The 16,010-nt window shown below is 40.5% G+C and overlaps 1 protein-coding gene across 3 annotated transcripts in view; it reads right to left on the bottom strand.

Moving 5' to 3' along the window:
- PIWIL2 (piwi like RNA-mediated gene silencing 2) overlaps positions 1-15,572 on the bottom strand; it is a 75,417-nt gene extending 59,845 nt beyond the window's left edge. For 2 of the 3 annotated variants that reach the window (XM_049631535.1, XM_049631537.1), the window contains exons 1-9: positions 13,142-15,169; positions 11,560-11,647; positions 11,268-11,406; positions 10,573-10,779; positions 9,850-9,960; positions 5,891-6,011; positions 5,281-5,405; positions 4,375-4,455; positions 3,955-4,068 (exon numbers count right to left, since the gene is read on the bottom strand). In XM_049631535.1, the coding sequence (XP_049487492.1) occupies positions 3,955-4,068; positions 4,375-4,455; positions 5,281-5,405; positions 5,891-6,011; positions 9,850-9,960; positions 10,573-10,779; positions 11,268-11,406; positions 11,560-11,647; positions 13,142-13,393 (1,238 nt within the window). In that variant the 5' untranslated portion in view covers positions 13,394-15,169. Of the gene's footprint in view, positions 1-3,954; positions 4,069-4,374; positions 4,456-5,280; positions 5,406-5,890; positions 6,012-9,849; positions 9,961-10,572; positions 10,780-11,267; positions 11,407-11,559; positions 11,648-13,141; positions 15,170-15,329 lie in introns of those variants that run through there. The other variant, XM_049631536.1, reaches the window with a different exon arrangement.
- Between the last annotated feature and the right edge of the window lie 438 nt (positions 15,573-16,010).

The raw sequence follows: 16,010 nt of genomic DNA, 5'->3' as shown, positions 1-16,010 counted from the left end.
GTTCACAAACACACATCCTTAGACAACTTTAGTGCTTCTCTTTCTTGTTTGTCATTAAGTTTGCCTATGTCAAAGGTCTCAAACTCTGCCTGGAAGAATTTCTCCTTCCAATATAAAGGTATACCATAGTTGTTCTGATTCTGGCACTTTCCTTGATAAATGTAAAAAAAATTTTGAGTTAAAATTACAATGTCAAAAGCGCACACAGAACATTCTCCAATATATATCATATGCTAGATCATAGAACAACTTCAATAAATATAGAAGGATAGAAATACAATTCTGTTGTCTGGCCACAACAGAATGAAATTAGAAATCAAAAACAGAAGAAATTCAGAAAACTCACATATATATGGAAATTAAACAACACACTCCCCTAAATAATCAATGGATCAAACAAGAAATCATAAAGGAAATTAGAAAATATTTTGAACTAGATATAAACGAAAACACAACATACCAAAATGTACAGGATACAGCTAAAGCATTACTTAGAGGAAAATTTATAGCTGTAAAAGCCTATATTAAAAAGAAAAAATATCCCAAATAAACTAACCTTCCACCTCAAGACACTGGAAAGAGAAGAGCAAACTACACCTTAAGTATGCAAAAGGAAGGAAATAAGAGTGGGAGTTAATGAAATAGAGAACAGAAAATAAAGAAAATCAACAAAACCAAATACTGGTTTTCTGAAAAGGTCAACAACATTGACAAACTTTTAGGTAGACTACCTGTGAAAAGAGGAGACTTGGATTTCTAAAACCTGGAATTCAAGAGGGGACATCACAACTGGCTCATAGAAATAAAAAGAATTGTAAGGGAACACTTTGAACAGCAATATGCTAACAAATTAGATCACCTAAATAAAATGAACAAACTCCTAGAAAGACACAAATTACCAAAACTGAGCCAAAAATAAACAGAAAATCTGATAAATATCTAACATGTACAGAAATTGAATTAGTAATTTAAAAACTGCACACAAAGAAAAACCAAAGCCCAGATGGCTTCTCTGTTGACTTTCTACCAAGCATTCAAAAGAAAGTAATTCTAATCCTTCACAAACTCTTTCAAAAAACAGAAGAGGAAGGGACTACTTCCCAACTCTTCCTATAAGGCTGGTATTACCGAGATATCAAAATCAGACAAAGGCCTCACAAGAAAGATACAGATATTGTTTAGGAATACAGACAAAAATCCTCAACGAAATACAAGCAAACTAAATCTAGCAACATATAGAAAAAAATCATATACCATGAGCAAGTAAGATGTATCCCATGAATGCAAGGTTGATTTAATATCCAAAGATCAATTAAAAAAGGATTTTTTAAATAAAATTTATTTATTCTGAGCAAGAGAGCAAGCAGGGGAGAGGCAGAGAAAGGGGAAAGGAAGGAGAGGGAGAGAGAGAAAGAGTGAGAGAGAGAAGTCCAAGCAGGTTCTGCACTGTCAACACAGAGCCTGACGTGGCACTTGAACCCACGAACTGTGAGGTCATGACCTAAGCCGAAATCTAGAGTTGGACATTTAACCGACTGAGCCACCCAGGCGCCCTAAAAACAGGATGTTTTTTAAAAAACAATCATCTTGGGGTGCCTGGGTGGCTCAGTCGGTTGAGCGTCTGACTTTGGCTCAGGTCATGATCTTGCGGTGAGTTCGAGCCCCGCATTGGGCTCTGTGCTGACAGCGCAGAGCCTGGAGCCTGCTTCTGATTCTGTGTCTCCCTCTCTCTCTGTCCCCTCCCCTGCGCATGCTCTGTCTCTCTCTCTGTGTCAAAAATAAATAAACATTAAAAAAAATTTTTTTAAAAATGATCATCTCAATAGAAAAAGCAATTGACAAAACCCAAGAGCCTTTCATGATAAAAACACTTCATAAACTAGGAATAAAATGGAACTTCCTCAATCTGAAAAAGGGCTTCTAAAAAAGCTCACAGAGGGGTGCCTGGGTGGCTCAGTCGGTTAAGAGTCCAACTTCGGCTCAGGTCATGATCTCACAGTTTACGGGTTCGAACCCCGCATCAGCTCGGAGCCTGGAGCCTGCTTTGGATTCTGTGTCTCCCTCTCTCTCTCTGCCCCTCCCCTGCTCACTCTCCCTCCGTCTCTCAGAATAAATGAACACTGAAGGAAAAAAAAAACCTCACAGATAACATACTTAATGGTGAAAGAGTAGAAAAGAAACTGACTGAGCACTACTTTCAAAATATATTCAGGGTGCACCTGGGTGGCTCAGTTAGTTAAGCTTCCAACTTTGGCTCCAGTCATGATCTCCCAGTTCATGGGTTCAAGCCCTGCATGGGGCTCTCCACTGGCAGTGTGGAGTCTGTTTGTAATTCTCTCCCTCCCTCTCTCTCTCTCTCTCTCTCCCCTCCCTCCCTCTCCCCCACTCGCACTCTTGCTCTCAAAAATAAATAAACTTAAGTTTTAACACACACACGAAACCAGGAGTCAACCACTTCTCACCACCTCCACTGCTGCCATCTTCATGTCGCCACTGAGACTCCTGATTGGTCACCCCACTTCTATCCCTACCCTTTTAAAAGTCTCTCCTCCACGCAGCAATGGGAGGGATCGTTTTACAACTCAAGCCACATCATGTCACTCCAGCCACAAGTCCTGCACTTCAAAGTAAAAGATAAAATCCTTACAGTAGCCTTTAAAGCCCTATACTGTCATTTCCTCCATCTTCTCCTTCCTCCCATCACTCTTTTACTTGCTCTGCTCTAGCCACCCTGGGTTTCCTGCCACTCTCTGAATGAGCCAGGCATATTTCTGTCTTTTAAAGGCCTTTATCCTAGCTGTCTCTCTGACAACAAGTCCTTTTGACCATATATTCACCTGGCTAAATCCCTCATCTCCTGCAAGTATTGGCACAAAGAAACTTGACCACTCTATTTAAAATTACAGCTCTCCAACCTACCCCATCCCACCCCTGGTACTCCCATCTCTCCTACCCTGTGTTCTTTTTCTTCCTTCCAAAGCTCTCAACACTTCCAGTACGCTATACAATTCACTTACCTGACTACAATGTAAACTCCATGAGAAGAGGGATCTTTGTTATGTTAACTGATATATCTCAAGGCTCTGGTATGTAATTGGAGCTCAAATGCATATTGAATGAATCAATCAATTTATCAGATAAGCAAAGATTTATAAGCCTGATAACACCCAGTAGTTGTACACAGATGGTGAAAAAAATGAACTAACGTCTTCTAGAGGGTAATTTGTCAACGTACATTTAAGTATTTTTATTATAGAAATATTTATCAAGTTTCTATAATGTTCAGCCCTTTCATTAAGTGACTCCACTTCTAAGTACATAGCCTTAAAGACTCCGCGATGAACGCAGATTTAATCTATAAGATGAGATTTCGTGAAGCCATTACAAATTGTACGCATCTATATTTACTACAGTAAATGATTCACTATAGTAGCACATTTAAACAAAATCCAGGGTGTCAGTGTTTTTTTTTTTTTAACTTTTTCTTAACGTTTATTTTTGAGAGAGGGAGAGAAAGAGAGCGCGCATGCACACACGAGTGGGGAATGGGCAGAGAGAGCGAGCGATACAGAATGCAAAGCAGGCTCCAGGCTCTGAGCTTTCAGCACAGAGCTGGAAGCAGAGCTTGAACTCGTGAGCCATGAGATCACGACCTGAGCCAAAGTCACATGCTTAACGCTTAACCGACTGAGCCACCCAAGTACCTCAGGGTGTGAATGTTTTAAACCAAGCCTTCTTAACCAGAGCATTAAATACAATTCCTCCTCAAAGTACAGCAAGTAATACCTACCTCAGCAAGACTTATCAATAGAGCACATATATTCAGTACCCTTAATCAGTTCTACAATTTAAAACCCAAAAAGAACAATGGCCAATCTGTATTTGTTACCAGCTATTATTAAACTTTTCAGAAAATTGTTAGCTTGTTAAAAGTTGATCCCAACATTCACTCACATGACATCCAGCACTGAATCATTCCGAATGACCTTATGGGAGACATCAGCTAGCAGAAAAAGACCTCCATCTGTTCTTCGGATACTAGCTGCATAGCCTGGCCAGATCTGCAACCTGAAGGGACAGATGAGTTTTATCTTAGGGTTCTAAAAGGGCCACAGATACTTCCCTGCCCCACTTGAAACAAGTGAGTAAATACCATCCGCCTCCCTAATAACAATGGAAAAAGCACCACGAATCAAATTAAATCAACATCATTGTGAACTTACTAAAAAAACTAAATTGTGGAACAGATTTAACTGATAAATTGTATTCACAATCATAAAATACTGTTGAGATTTCTGTACTAAATATGGTAATCACAATGAAAAATTTCTTTCCAGAACATTCAAAAGTAAGGAAGAGAAAAACACCACTGACCTGTGCTGCTGTAGAACCATAGCACTTGTAGGGTCATAAAAGTTTCTCCCTACAAGCTTCATATCTAGAAGTTTCATTACCCTGAAATAAAGAGCAAAAATGGGTCTTCCAGAGAAGAATGAAAAAAAATTAAGCTCTATTACTCTTAGTTATATTTTCCTTTTGAAGCCTGAAATGCCAAAAACGTTGGTGTCCTTTGCACAATATAGCTTTTATGCTGAGAACACCCTTGCCAAACGAAAAAGAAAAATTATCAAAGCATTTATCCTGGAGTACATACAACTGACAACAGCTTGTCTTAGTTACTAGGTAACCAAAAACTGAGTTGATTTCCCAAGTTCCATTTACATTATTTTTCACAATTAACTAAAAAGAATGCAAGAGAGTCGATTTCTGTTTGTAAAGATCACTCTGGCATAGGTAGTTATGTTTGTCCTGGTAGTTCAGCTTATTAGTTAGAAATCAGGTTCTGTGTTTCATTTAAAAAGAGGTGGTGCAGGAATAAGTTTTATCAAAATTTGGATCTTATAAAAAGTTAAAAACATGAACTGTATCCAAAAATTCAAGGGACCTAGAAAAAATTCTTCCAGCAAAAATTTTTGTGCACTACCACTTTGAATAGCCCCGTCAGTAACACCATTAAATTACGCAATATAAACATCTACTTTTAAAGTTCCTGAATGATTCCAAGGAACCCATCCTGCTACTGACCTTCATTATACCCAAATCTGGCTAATCACTTGACATAATTTTTGAATAAGTTAGCCTCAATACCATCCATTTATTTATTAAATGTTTCCAAACTCATCCCTATAGGAACTGTGGTATATAGTACCATCCAAGCTTCTTGAAGAGCACTGTTACAAACACAAGACTGTGATTAAAGAAAATAAGCTGTTTTCTCACCGACGGAAAACAACATTGTAGAAGGGAATGCACAAGTCAGAACAGGGCTCCAGGATCTTTGTCAATTGAATCTTAATGCTGATCTCTGCATCATCAGTTTTCCTTTGACTTTTTAACTCAAGGACCTAACAAATAAATATATGCAAGTAAAAAAAAAAAAAATGACAAAACTACCAAGCCCTAATCTAATCAAATGTGTTCTAGAAAACACTAAAATATCTTAACTATATTTTCCACTTTCCCCTCACCTTGCTGTCCACACTGAACAAAATCATAGCATGACAACAAAGATTTAAGAAAGGATTTGGTAAGAGAAATGTAATGGAGAACTGACTAGCAATAGATCCCTTTCCATCTGAAATCTTAAACCATTTCCTATCACTGAGTTCACAGGCTTCAAACCACTCCTCTTATTTAAGAAGGGACTTCTTGGAGAACTCAGATGAAAAAGTGGCTTAGTTTGACATTTCGTTGTTATGGAGAAGTCTGTCTTCCCTCTAAGAATAGGAAAGAACAACTCAAACGTCAGGATGTCTATGACTTCCTACCACTCAAAACACCAGAACTCTCTTAGGTTTCATTCCAAAATACATTTCCTATTTGGTCTCACTTGTTTCTGAAGTTTAATAGGCAGATAGAGAATGGATCCATCAAAAGCAGTAACGTTGCCGGTGACAGCTTGATGGTCCTTCAGCATGCCAAACCTCATGCTTTTGCACTCCACATTGGGGCTAGAAAACAAAAAGGATTTTACTTCAATTTGCTCAAATGGCAGCCTTTACTAAATAGGTTTGTTAAGAACCAGTCACTTGTAACTACTGCTCCATCTAGTGGTCGTATGAAAAATTCAAATACAGTTTACCTGACTACAAAAGGAACTTCAACCCAAGAATACCTGCCCACAGAAAAAACAACCCACTACCCAAAGACAACTGCCTTAGCATGTCAGCATATGTTCTTCCAGATTTTAGACAAGACAGAAAACTTTTTCATTAAAGGACCTGATAGCAAATATTTTAGGTTTTACAGGCCACATGGTCTCTGGTATAGCTGCTCAACTTGACCAACACGTACCTAAACACCACAAATGGTATGTACACCAATGAGCCTGGTTATGTTCCAGTAAAACTTTATTATAAAATAGATGGTGGGGGGGCGCCTGGGTGGCTTGGTCGGTTAAGCGTCCGACTTCGGCTCAGGTCATCATCTCACGGTCCGTGAGTTCGAGCCCCGCATCGGGCTCTGTGCTGACAGCTCAGAGCCTGGAGCCTGTTTCAGATTCTGTGTCTCCCTCTCTCTCTGCCCCTCCCCTGTTCATGCTGTCTCTCTGTCTCAAAAATAAATAAACGTTAAAAAAATTAAAAAAAACAAAAACAAAAACAGATGGTGGGCCAGATTTGCCCTGCAGGCCAGTCATAGTTTGCCAATCCCTGCTCCAGAACCTACAGAGATACACACTTTAAAAAGAACTTTTTAAAAACATGATTTTATGGGGTGCCTGGGTGGCTCAGTCAGTTGAGCACGTGACTCCTGATTTCCGCTCAGGTCATGAACCTGGGGTCATGGGATCCAGCCCCAAGTCTGGCTCCGCACTGAGCGTGAAACCTGCCTGGGATTCTCTCTCTCTTTCTGCCCCTCTCCCCCACTTGCACTCCAAAATTAACAAAAATAAATAAATAATAAAAAGATTTTACTCTTGTTTTTCACTTATGGCAATTTCTACACTTTATTGATTCATTGTCACAAATCTTACAGCTTTGAAAAGCTCCAGTAGCTACTTTGGTACAATGACTGTCCCATTTCATCTCAGTAACACACCATCTCTTCTCTAACTGCAAAATTTAAACAAATCTAAGGCTTAAAAGGGTGAAGTATGTTCAAGTACATGATGAAAGATTAAAAAATTGGGGGCTCCTGGGTGGCTCAGTCAGTTAAACGTCCAACTTCGGCTCAGGTCATGATCTCACAGTTCGTGAGTTCAAGACCTGCACTGGGCTCTGTGCTGACAGCTTGGTGCCTGGAGCCTGCTTCAGATTCTGTGTCTCCCTCCCTCTCTGCCCTTCTGCTGCTTGTGCTCTTTCTCTGTCTCTCAAAAAGAAATAAATGTTAAGGGGCGCCTGGGTGGCTCAGTAGGTTGAGCGACCAACTTCAGCTCAGGTCATGATCTCACAGCTCATGAGTTCGAGCCCTGCATCGGGCTCTGTGCTGTGCTGACAGCTCGGAGCCTGGAGCCTGGAGCCTGCTTCGGATTCTGTGTCTCCCTCTCTCTCTGCCCCTAACCCACTTGTATTCTGTCTCTGTCTCTCTCAAAAAGAAAATAAACATTAAGAAAAAATTTCAAGAAGAAAAAAAGAAACGTTAAATTTTTTAAATAAAAATAAAAACGTCAAGTGGTAATAGAACATAGCTGTCCCCAAAACTAAACACGCACATGCTAACATCACATTTCAAAAAGCTTCTCTAAAAAAAATTCATATACATGAAAGGCACTATGTCCTGAACACAACACTTAAAATTGTCTTTCTGGACTCCCTTCACATAATACAAGGAAGCCACAGGATGACCACTCCACTATAATACACCTTCTGAGTATCCTCTTCATGGCCTGGCATCCTCTTCATATTGCAGCTTCAAAGGTCCAGATCTACAATCTTAAAATTTATAAAATCCATGTCTTTTTCACTGTCAGTCAATGCAGAGACCTGTGAGGACTCATACTCCTTTCTGCATCATGAACATTTGTCAATCCATTTCCACAGAGAGGGTTCTTTCCTCTTGTTAATGCTCATTCCTTTCCCTTACATTCCAGAGCAGGGACTACCCTCCCTTCTCAGGGGTTCAATTTTACCCTCTTTTTTTAGTTCCTTCTCTTCATCTGTAACGTGCTCAGCTTTAAAGCAATCATCCTGGTACTCTCTTTAATTATCATTCCATTTCTCATTCCTCTTACATACTTTTTAAATAAATGGCCAATTTAGTGGCTGTTTCCCATGGCCTATGCTCTCCTTGTTTTTTGGTTTTTTTTTTTTAACGTTTATTTATTTTTGAGACAGAGAGAGACAGAGCATGAATGGGGGAGGGTCAGAGAGAGGGAGACACAGAATCCGAAGCAGGCTCCAGGCTCTGAGCTATCAGCACAGAACCCGACGCGGGGCTCGAACTCACGGACCGCGAGATCATGACCCAAGCTGAAGTCGGCCGCTTAACCGACTGAGCCACCCAGGTGCCCCAAGGAAGGGCTCCTTTGAATGAAGAGTAGGTGGTTGACTTTGGCCACAGGAAAAAAAGTTAACTGAATTTACTTTCAAGAGCACCCTTGTTGATTTCCTAGTAGCTTTGTTAGAGTTATGGAGAAAAAACTAGACTAAAAGAACCAAGGAGGGGCACCTGGGTGGCTCAGTTGGTTAAGCATCCGACTTCAGCTCAGGTCATGATCTCAGTTTGTGAGTTCAAGCCCCCAGTCGGGCTCTTTGCTTTTAGCACAGAGCCTGCTTCAAATCTTCTGTCCTTCTCTCTCTGCCCTTCCCCAACTTGTTCTCTTTCTCTCTCTAAACAAACTAAATAAAACTTATTATTTATTTTTAAGGATAATAAAGGAGCCCGTCCTTTGGTCTTTATAATCTATCTTCAGGGTATTTCCTCCTAACTGTTCCTTTCTTCTCTCTTACACTCCACGTATTCCTCTTGTACCAATTAGCAGCTGTGCTTCAAAAATTCAGTCTTCCGTTTTCCTATTTTCTCCCCAGAGATACTCCAAAACACTCATTTTCACAATTCCAGCAATAACCTCCAGCTAATAAGTTTCCTGAGATTTTAAAAGAGAACACAAAGTAAAATGAATTCTTAATTTTTAAGAATGAGAAACCCTGAAGTTACGGACATAATATTAAAGTTATTCTCTCTGATTTTCTCACTTTTAGATTTTTTTAAATGTCTATTCATTTTTGAGAGAGAGAGTGTAAGTGGGGGAGGGGCAGAGAGAAAGGGGACAGAGGATCTGAAGCGGGCTCTGCGCTGACAGCAGCAAGCCCCATATGGGACTTAAACCCACGAACAGTGAGATTATAACCTGAGCCAAAGTCGGACACTCAAGTGACTGAGCCACCCAGGCACCCCTCACTCTCAGATTTTGTCGTAGACTGTCACTGGAGAGCCATGATGGTAGGAGACTTATTGCAAGGAGGATCTGCGTTTTGTGAGATGTTGGTCTCACGCCACTGGGGGAGAGGGGTCTCTCCTTAAGACAAGGAATACAAAATAATAGATACAAAATAAGTTAAAAGATTATGGAAGGGGTCTATGCAAGTAAAAGGCCCTGCACTTAAGCTTCATTAACTTCACAGAAAATCCACCTTACAGGCGCATAAAATGGTAAAACAAAAATAATAAAATCTGAAATGGTAACATAGCTGAATATAATGTTAACCTTAAATTTAATGCAAAGACCAGAGTTTGTGCATTATTGTAGGCAGAAGTTCATTATGAAATATGCAGAAAAATACTGTTTTTCCAGGAAAACTATTTCATTAATGCTAAGAAGTGAATACAGAGAAAAAAAGCTGTGAATACCTGAAAGTCACATGATATTGATAGACTGCTTCATTATGACACTGTATTTTGATAAGATTCAATCCCAAAGATTGAGGTGTACCTTTTGATCCTTGCTTCACAAAAAGCTCTCTGAAAAATAAACAAAAGCATGCATATATACCCAAAACAAAAGTGCAAACCCATACCACAAGAAAATAAATAAAAAGAAATAAAAAAACATTGAGGGAAGTAATATTTTACAGTTAGCTTACACAAGACACACAAAAGCAAGCTTTGAAGGCTAGAAGCTAAATTCTTAGCAATCTCTAATTAGAGAGGCAGGTTCACCTTCTTTGCTCCAGTAATATAAATGGAATAATCTAGGCCAGATAACTAAGAACACAAAAATTAGTTCCACTAAGATAAACTGCTGCAATATCTTTCCTAGATGACTTCCTTATCTTCAATGTGACAAAGAACTGCTGTGTCTGAATTGAGAAGAGAATGAAAAATCACTTGAATCACTCTCTGGTACATGCTATCTATACCATCAACCCATTTTACTTCGTTAGGAATTGTCCCACCTCTTGTCATTCCCCCCACTGGCAAAAAAAAAAAAAAACAAGAAACACAACAAACAACCCTCCAGTAGCTACCACCCACAAAGGAGCTTAGATACAACAGAAAACAGTGTTTACAATATTATGAGAAGGCCTCTCCCCACATCAATGCCAAGCAGAGAAGGCAGTGCTCCGGACTTACTTTCCCTTGTGTTCTACAGTCCCAAGTAGAGGGTGATCCAGAGAGTGTGGTGAGGATGGGGGCAGAGGTGGTGATGATGACAGCTGGGCAGGATCCCGAGAAGTCAAGCTGAGAGTAGCAGGAGCCTTATATACTCCTCTGCCTATACCACCAGCTGCTCTTCCCAAAGGGAATAAAGACATATCCGAATTCCCTCTTCCAAGCATTCTGAAACATTGAAAAGAGAACAAATCAGGATTTTCTTGACCGTCTAAAACCCATCTAAATGATTCCTCCAAGTCTACATTCTTTTCCTGGAGGAGTCAGCAACAGGGACCCAACCTTGGGATTCTCTCCAGATCCAATACACCTACATGACTCATTCGCTAATTTCTATTAACACTGACTCTCAGGGCCAACTTTCATGGCACAACTGAGGTGGAAGTTAGAATCAGCCAGGTTAAAGAACCACACAATCAGGTTAACTTAACAGAGCAAATGGAGTTGTAAACTGCTCAGTGGAGAACTACTTTTTACCCTTTTCTAATGACTGATTACATCAGTGGCTCCTAATTATTCTTGCAAAATATCCATTCTTTAATATAAAACCATGCATTGTTTATAAGATAATACAACCCTTTTCAGAGTTTCTCTCTGGATTTACAGAGCTATTTCATCTGAATTTGACACTTACCTGAGAAGGCAACTTTACCTACCTATTCCAACCAAAACAGGCCTCTGCCATCTTGTTATCCCCAGCTGCCAGCACTGAAGGATCCGGAAAAGTGGGATGGGGTTCTTCTTTGTCCTTGCGTACCATACTGGTAGACAAGCCTCGACCTAAAATGCCTCTACCTGAATGGAAGGGCCAAAACCCAACTATAACTGTGAGCTGACGATGTTTTAAAGTACAATTATTTTCCTGAAGATAAACTGTATGAATTTAAGAACAAAGCAACCATACAAACATACCACCACATTTTTTTTTCAAATTAGTTTTTCACATACCTAATGGAGGCATTTCCCGTTTCAGAGGGGTCCGAGACACTGTTTCAAGGCCCAGTCCTCGGAACATGGAGACCAAATCCACACATTCCTATGAAAAGAGTAGAGTTATTCTAAGATATATTTCAAAAGTTATTCTAAGATGCAGAATGTATTTCATTTCTAAAATGAAATAACAGTGTTATTTCAATGACTGGAAGTGATGCACATTCTGTAATGCACATAGTGAAGTGTTTAAGAAGATGTAATAAAAATCATCTTTGAATTCTATACATGTTACAACCATAAAGGAAAAAATGCTTTATAAAAAAATTATAGGTATGTTTAATAAACCCTTTAAAAAATAAAAAATTTATTTATTTATTTTGCAGGAGAGTGAACACGCATGGTGGGGGGAGGGGAGGGATGGGAGTGGGAGAGAGAATCCCAAGCAGACTCCATGCTCAGTATGGAGGCCAATTCAGGGCTTGATCCAATGACTTTGAGATCATGACTTGAGCCAAAATCCAGAGTCAGATGCTTAAGGGACTGAGCCACCCAGGCACCCCAATAAACACTTTTAATAAACACTTATAACTACATGTGACTATACATGACATTTATAACTATATCATATTAGACTGTCAAGTATATATACAGCTATAGCCCATGATTTGATGTACAGAGTAACAGAGTGCAATTCTTCTAGTTTATTTCCTATACACCCAAGGTAAGAGAAAACACATATACTAGTTAATGTATTTTCAGAAAAACTGGATCATTTAAAAGTATCTGAAGTTTGTGGGTTTTTTTTTTAACAACCTCTAACAAAACTTGCTGTTTTCTTGCAGCAGTTTTGAAAGTTTACTGCTGTTACACCTGTTAGAGCTGCCACTTATAGACTCAAGCAAGTCATCTGAGTAAAAATACAACATAACGTCATCAATTTTTCTTCCTACAGAATATTACATTTGACACTGTCAACTCTTAAAATTGTCATAACTGTTTATCAGCTTCTTCCTATATGTGCTAACTCCTTATTCTTTGAGATTTTTAAATTATAAATACCACTCTTAAAATTACTGTATAATTAAAAGATTAAGAATGCATATACATGCAAGAGTACACACATTAAAAGCAATGGCTGAAGATCTTTTTATTTAAGATTTGGGCAAGGAGCCTTCTGGAAAACTTTCTTAACAATTATTACCTCAGAAGCAGGAGTGTCTGCTAATATCACAGAGCCCAACCCAGCATGAAAATCTAAACACTTAGAAAAGAACAACGAGCTATTATCTTTAAACTTGTCATTTGTGTGTATGCATTTATATGTATAGATGCTAGGGAACTAAAGCATTTACCCAACTCTATTTAGCATTCTTTATGAGGCACTTTTTCTAAACTCTTGCAACTTTAGGATTTGAAACAGATGCCTGGCATGCAATTACTTGTTAAAGAAAAACCAACCCAACCCAACCAATCAACCAAAAAACCCCAACCATTTTTTTTTCATACAGGGCTTCAGTTTTCTAAGCACTTTGAAATCTCTTATTTCCTCTGATGATAAGCTGTATGCTGCTACCTCTGCATCCAGACATGGTCTTACCCTTTGTGCTGGCCCACTCCGTGGGCTTGGTTCCCCTGGCTTCCCAAATACATGGCCTCTGCCTGTAGATCCTGCCCTGCCCAGCGCTGAGTCCAAAGGTTTAGGAGCTTGTGGCCAAGAGCCAGGCATCCGTACACACTGAGATGGGTTCACAGAAGAGCCCCTGAAGGGTGGTTGGACAGGATCCATTGAACGGCTGCAGAGGACACTGGTGTCAATCCTATTCTGATAAATTACCTGCCAACATTTCATTTTATAAAGATTAAAGATTCCCAATTGTTTTCCTTTTCCTTCAAGACAAATTCACAAAGCATTAAAAACATAGTTGGGTTTTTTTTGTTTTAGAGAGAGAGCGCATGCACACAAAAGCCAGGGGTGGGGGAGGAAAGAGGGAGAATTTTAAGCAGGCTCCACGCTCAGTGAGAAGCCCAACGCAGCTCAATCCCACGATGCTGGGATCATGACCAGAGCTGAAATCAAGAGTCAAACTCTCAACTGACGGAGCCACCCAGATGCCCCGGAAATATAGTTTCTTTAGGTCAGACCAGTAATACAACCAGCCTCCTTCCTATATCATGTTCACTTCAAAAGCTCTATTTAGCCCAGAATATTTTGAATATTCTCCATCAGCAAGCCCTTAAAAGCCAAGCTCTCCTCAAAGGTACTTGTATTTTCTACCCAAACAGCCTCTCAGAGAACCCAGTCCTGCGAGTTAACTACCTATTGCACAAGGAAGCACTTTTTATGTATGGACAGGATTTTGGTTTATGAGCAAATTCACAGTTAACATAATCATACCACAAAATTATTCTGTCAGCAAATATTTACGGGTTTTGCTTTGTTTTTGGCCTCTCTTTTCTCTACTAGACTCGTAATTTTTTTCCCAGTCTACTTTCACATAAACTATTCCATCTCCCCCTTGATCTCCATAGTTGCTTCTCTGAATCTTTATCCAATTCTTCTCTATAAAACTCTTCTTTCAAACTCTACCAGAACTGAAGTCTCTAGGATGCGGACTCTTCTGCTTTGAGCTTGCAATACCTGTTGAGTCTCACGGATGACATTTAACACTCTTTTCTCACCCAGGTAACCAGGGATAAGACTCTTCCTGGCTCCTCAAATCTCAGGACCATCAGGCCTCTTCAAAATCACTTTATAATCTATAGAAGTCAGGACTCCTTCTTTAAAGAGCTTCCTTCATTGCCCTGATCCCTTAACTGACAAGGAAACCTCTTAACTTTTGCAAACTTGCCTTAAGTATTAGCTACAAAAAATCAGGCCATCCGCATACAGAAAAGACTGACAGAATTCCTAAGTCAATACTACAGATGGTTATAGTTCAGGATCTGGGAAGAAACAAACAAACAAAAACCACAAAACAAAAAAACAAACTTTTAATTTTTAACTAAGCTATAAATGTAAAACGAAAATGGCAGGATATGCCTCCCTTCCTTAAAGGCTACAATAGTACTCCCCTTTAATTGTTTAAACTCCTTTTCAGTTGCCCTGGCCTCCTTGCTCACATCTTCCCAACAGCACCCAAAGAATGAGTTGTCTAACCAGCACACACTGAGAGGCGCTATAATACCTACCAATTACAGGATTTCTGGAATCCTCCTCTTTCTCAGCCCTTCCCTCATCTCCATCATCACTTCTAGGGATTCAGGCTCCTCCTACAGTATGCCCTCCCTCAGTATGGACTTTTCTCCTTTGATTAGTGAGCAGAGAGCCGGTTGGTTAGAAGGCGCGATAGGGACGGGCCCCAGGTCAGGCCTATCTTCCCGACCTCTCCAGGAGGGAGCTCTGGGCTGGGGAACTATGACTTGGGGCCTAACCAGAAGGGAGGCCTGTGAAGGCGAATCCTACTCTCCCACCCCAGAACAAAGTCCTATTCCCAAAACCAATAGCTCTGTCGGGGTTCCCACTCCCCGTTTCCGTCTAAGTAACTTTCACGCTCTCCTCTGGCCACAAGCTTCCCACCTTTTCCAGTCCTGCGTTCCTCCTACACACCCAGCCTCAAATAACGACTTCCCGCCCCCGCCCTGGCCCCGGCCCAGGCCCCGGCCCCACCGGGGACCCACAGCCCCTCCCGCCTGGGGTTGGGGGGTGGAGGGCGTAGAGTCCGCAGTGGGCCGAAAGGAACCCTCCCCGCCCCCACTTGCCACCTGGAGCTTGAGCGAAAGCCCACCTGGCCTGCATCAGGAGCAGCTGCGCCTCCCTGGCCTTCCAAACCTGCGTCCCGTCCGCTCACCAATCTCCAGCCGTCGCCCCGCTCTGCTGGCCTTCAGGAGAACCCGGTGCTCAACGCCCCCGACACGCCGAAAGGCCCACATGCTCCAGACCAATTTCTGATCTTCTCGCGAGGCCTCAAGGGCTGAACCCATTGGCCAAACGACGTGCCACTCACATGATGCAGCCATCTCATTGGCTCGTCTCAGAAAAGAACCTCTCCCTTTCTAGCAGCTTCGTTCTACAGAAGGTTCATCACCAAAGAAGTGCTAGAAATGGGGGTCCGGAAGTTAGGGGTAAACCTAATTAAATGTGTTTTTTCTAAGCTCTAGACTCCGTTCTGTGGGCAACTCCTGTTAAAAAAAATTGTCCATAATGTAAATGACTTGCCCCATCCTTCTCAGTTAGAGGATATAGGAATATAGGTGGTGAATAAAGGGTAAACTTGAGTTTACATTCAAACTCAAGGTCACCTGATTATGTGATCTCTGTGCCTCGCTTTCTTTATATATAAGATAGAAATAAAAACATCCATTCACAGGGTTGTATGGAAATACATCATTAATGGGATGATGTATATAAATTACTTACCAGAAGATTGCCTGCAATAAATGTTGCTTACTATTATTATTTATGGATG

This window comes from Panthera uncia, chromosome B1 (genome assembly GCF_023721935.1).
Source record: "Panthera uncia isolate 11264 chromosome B1, Puncia_PCG_1.0, whole genome shotgun sequence".
Taxonomy (NCBI): domain Eukaryota; kingdom Metazoa; phylum Chordata; class Mammalia; order Carnivora; family Felidae; genus Panthera; species Panthera uncia.
The sequence above is the reverse complement of the archived record's forward strand: the minus strand, read 5'-3'. Positions and strand labels throughout refer to the sequence as shown.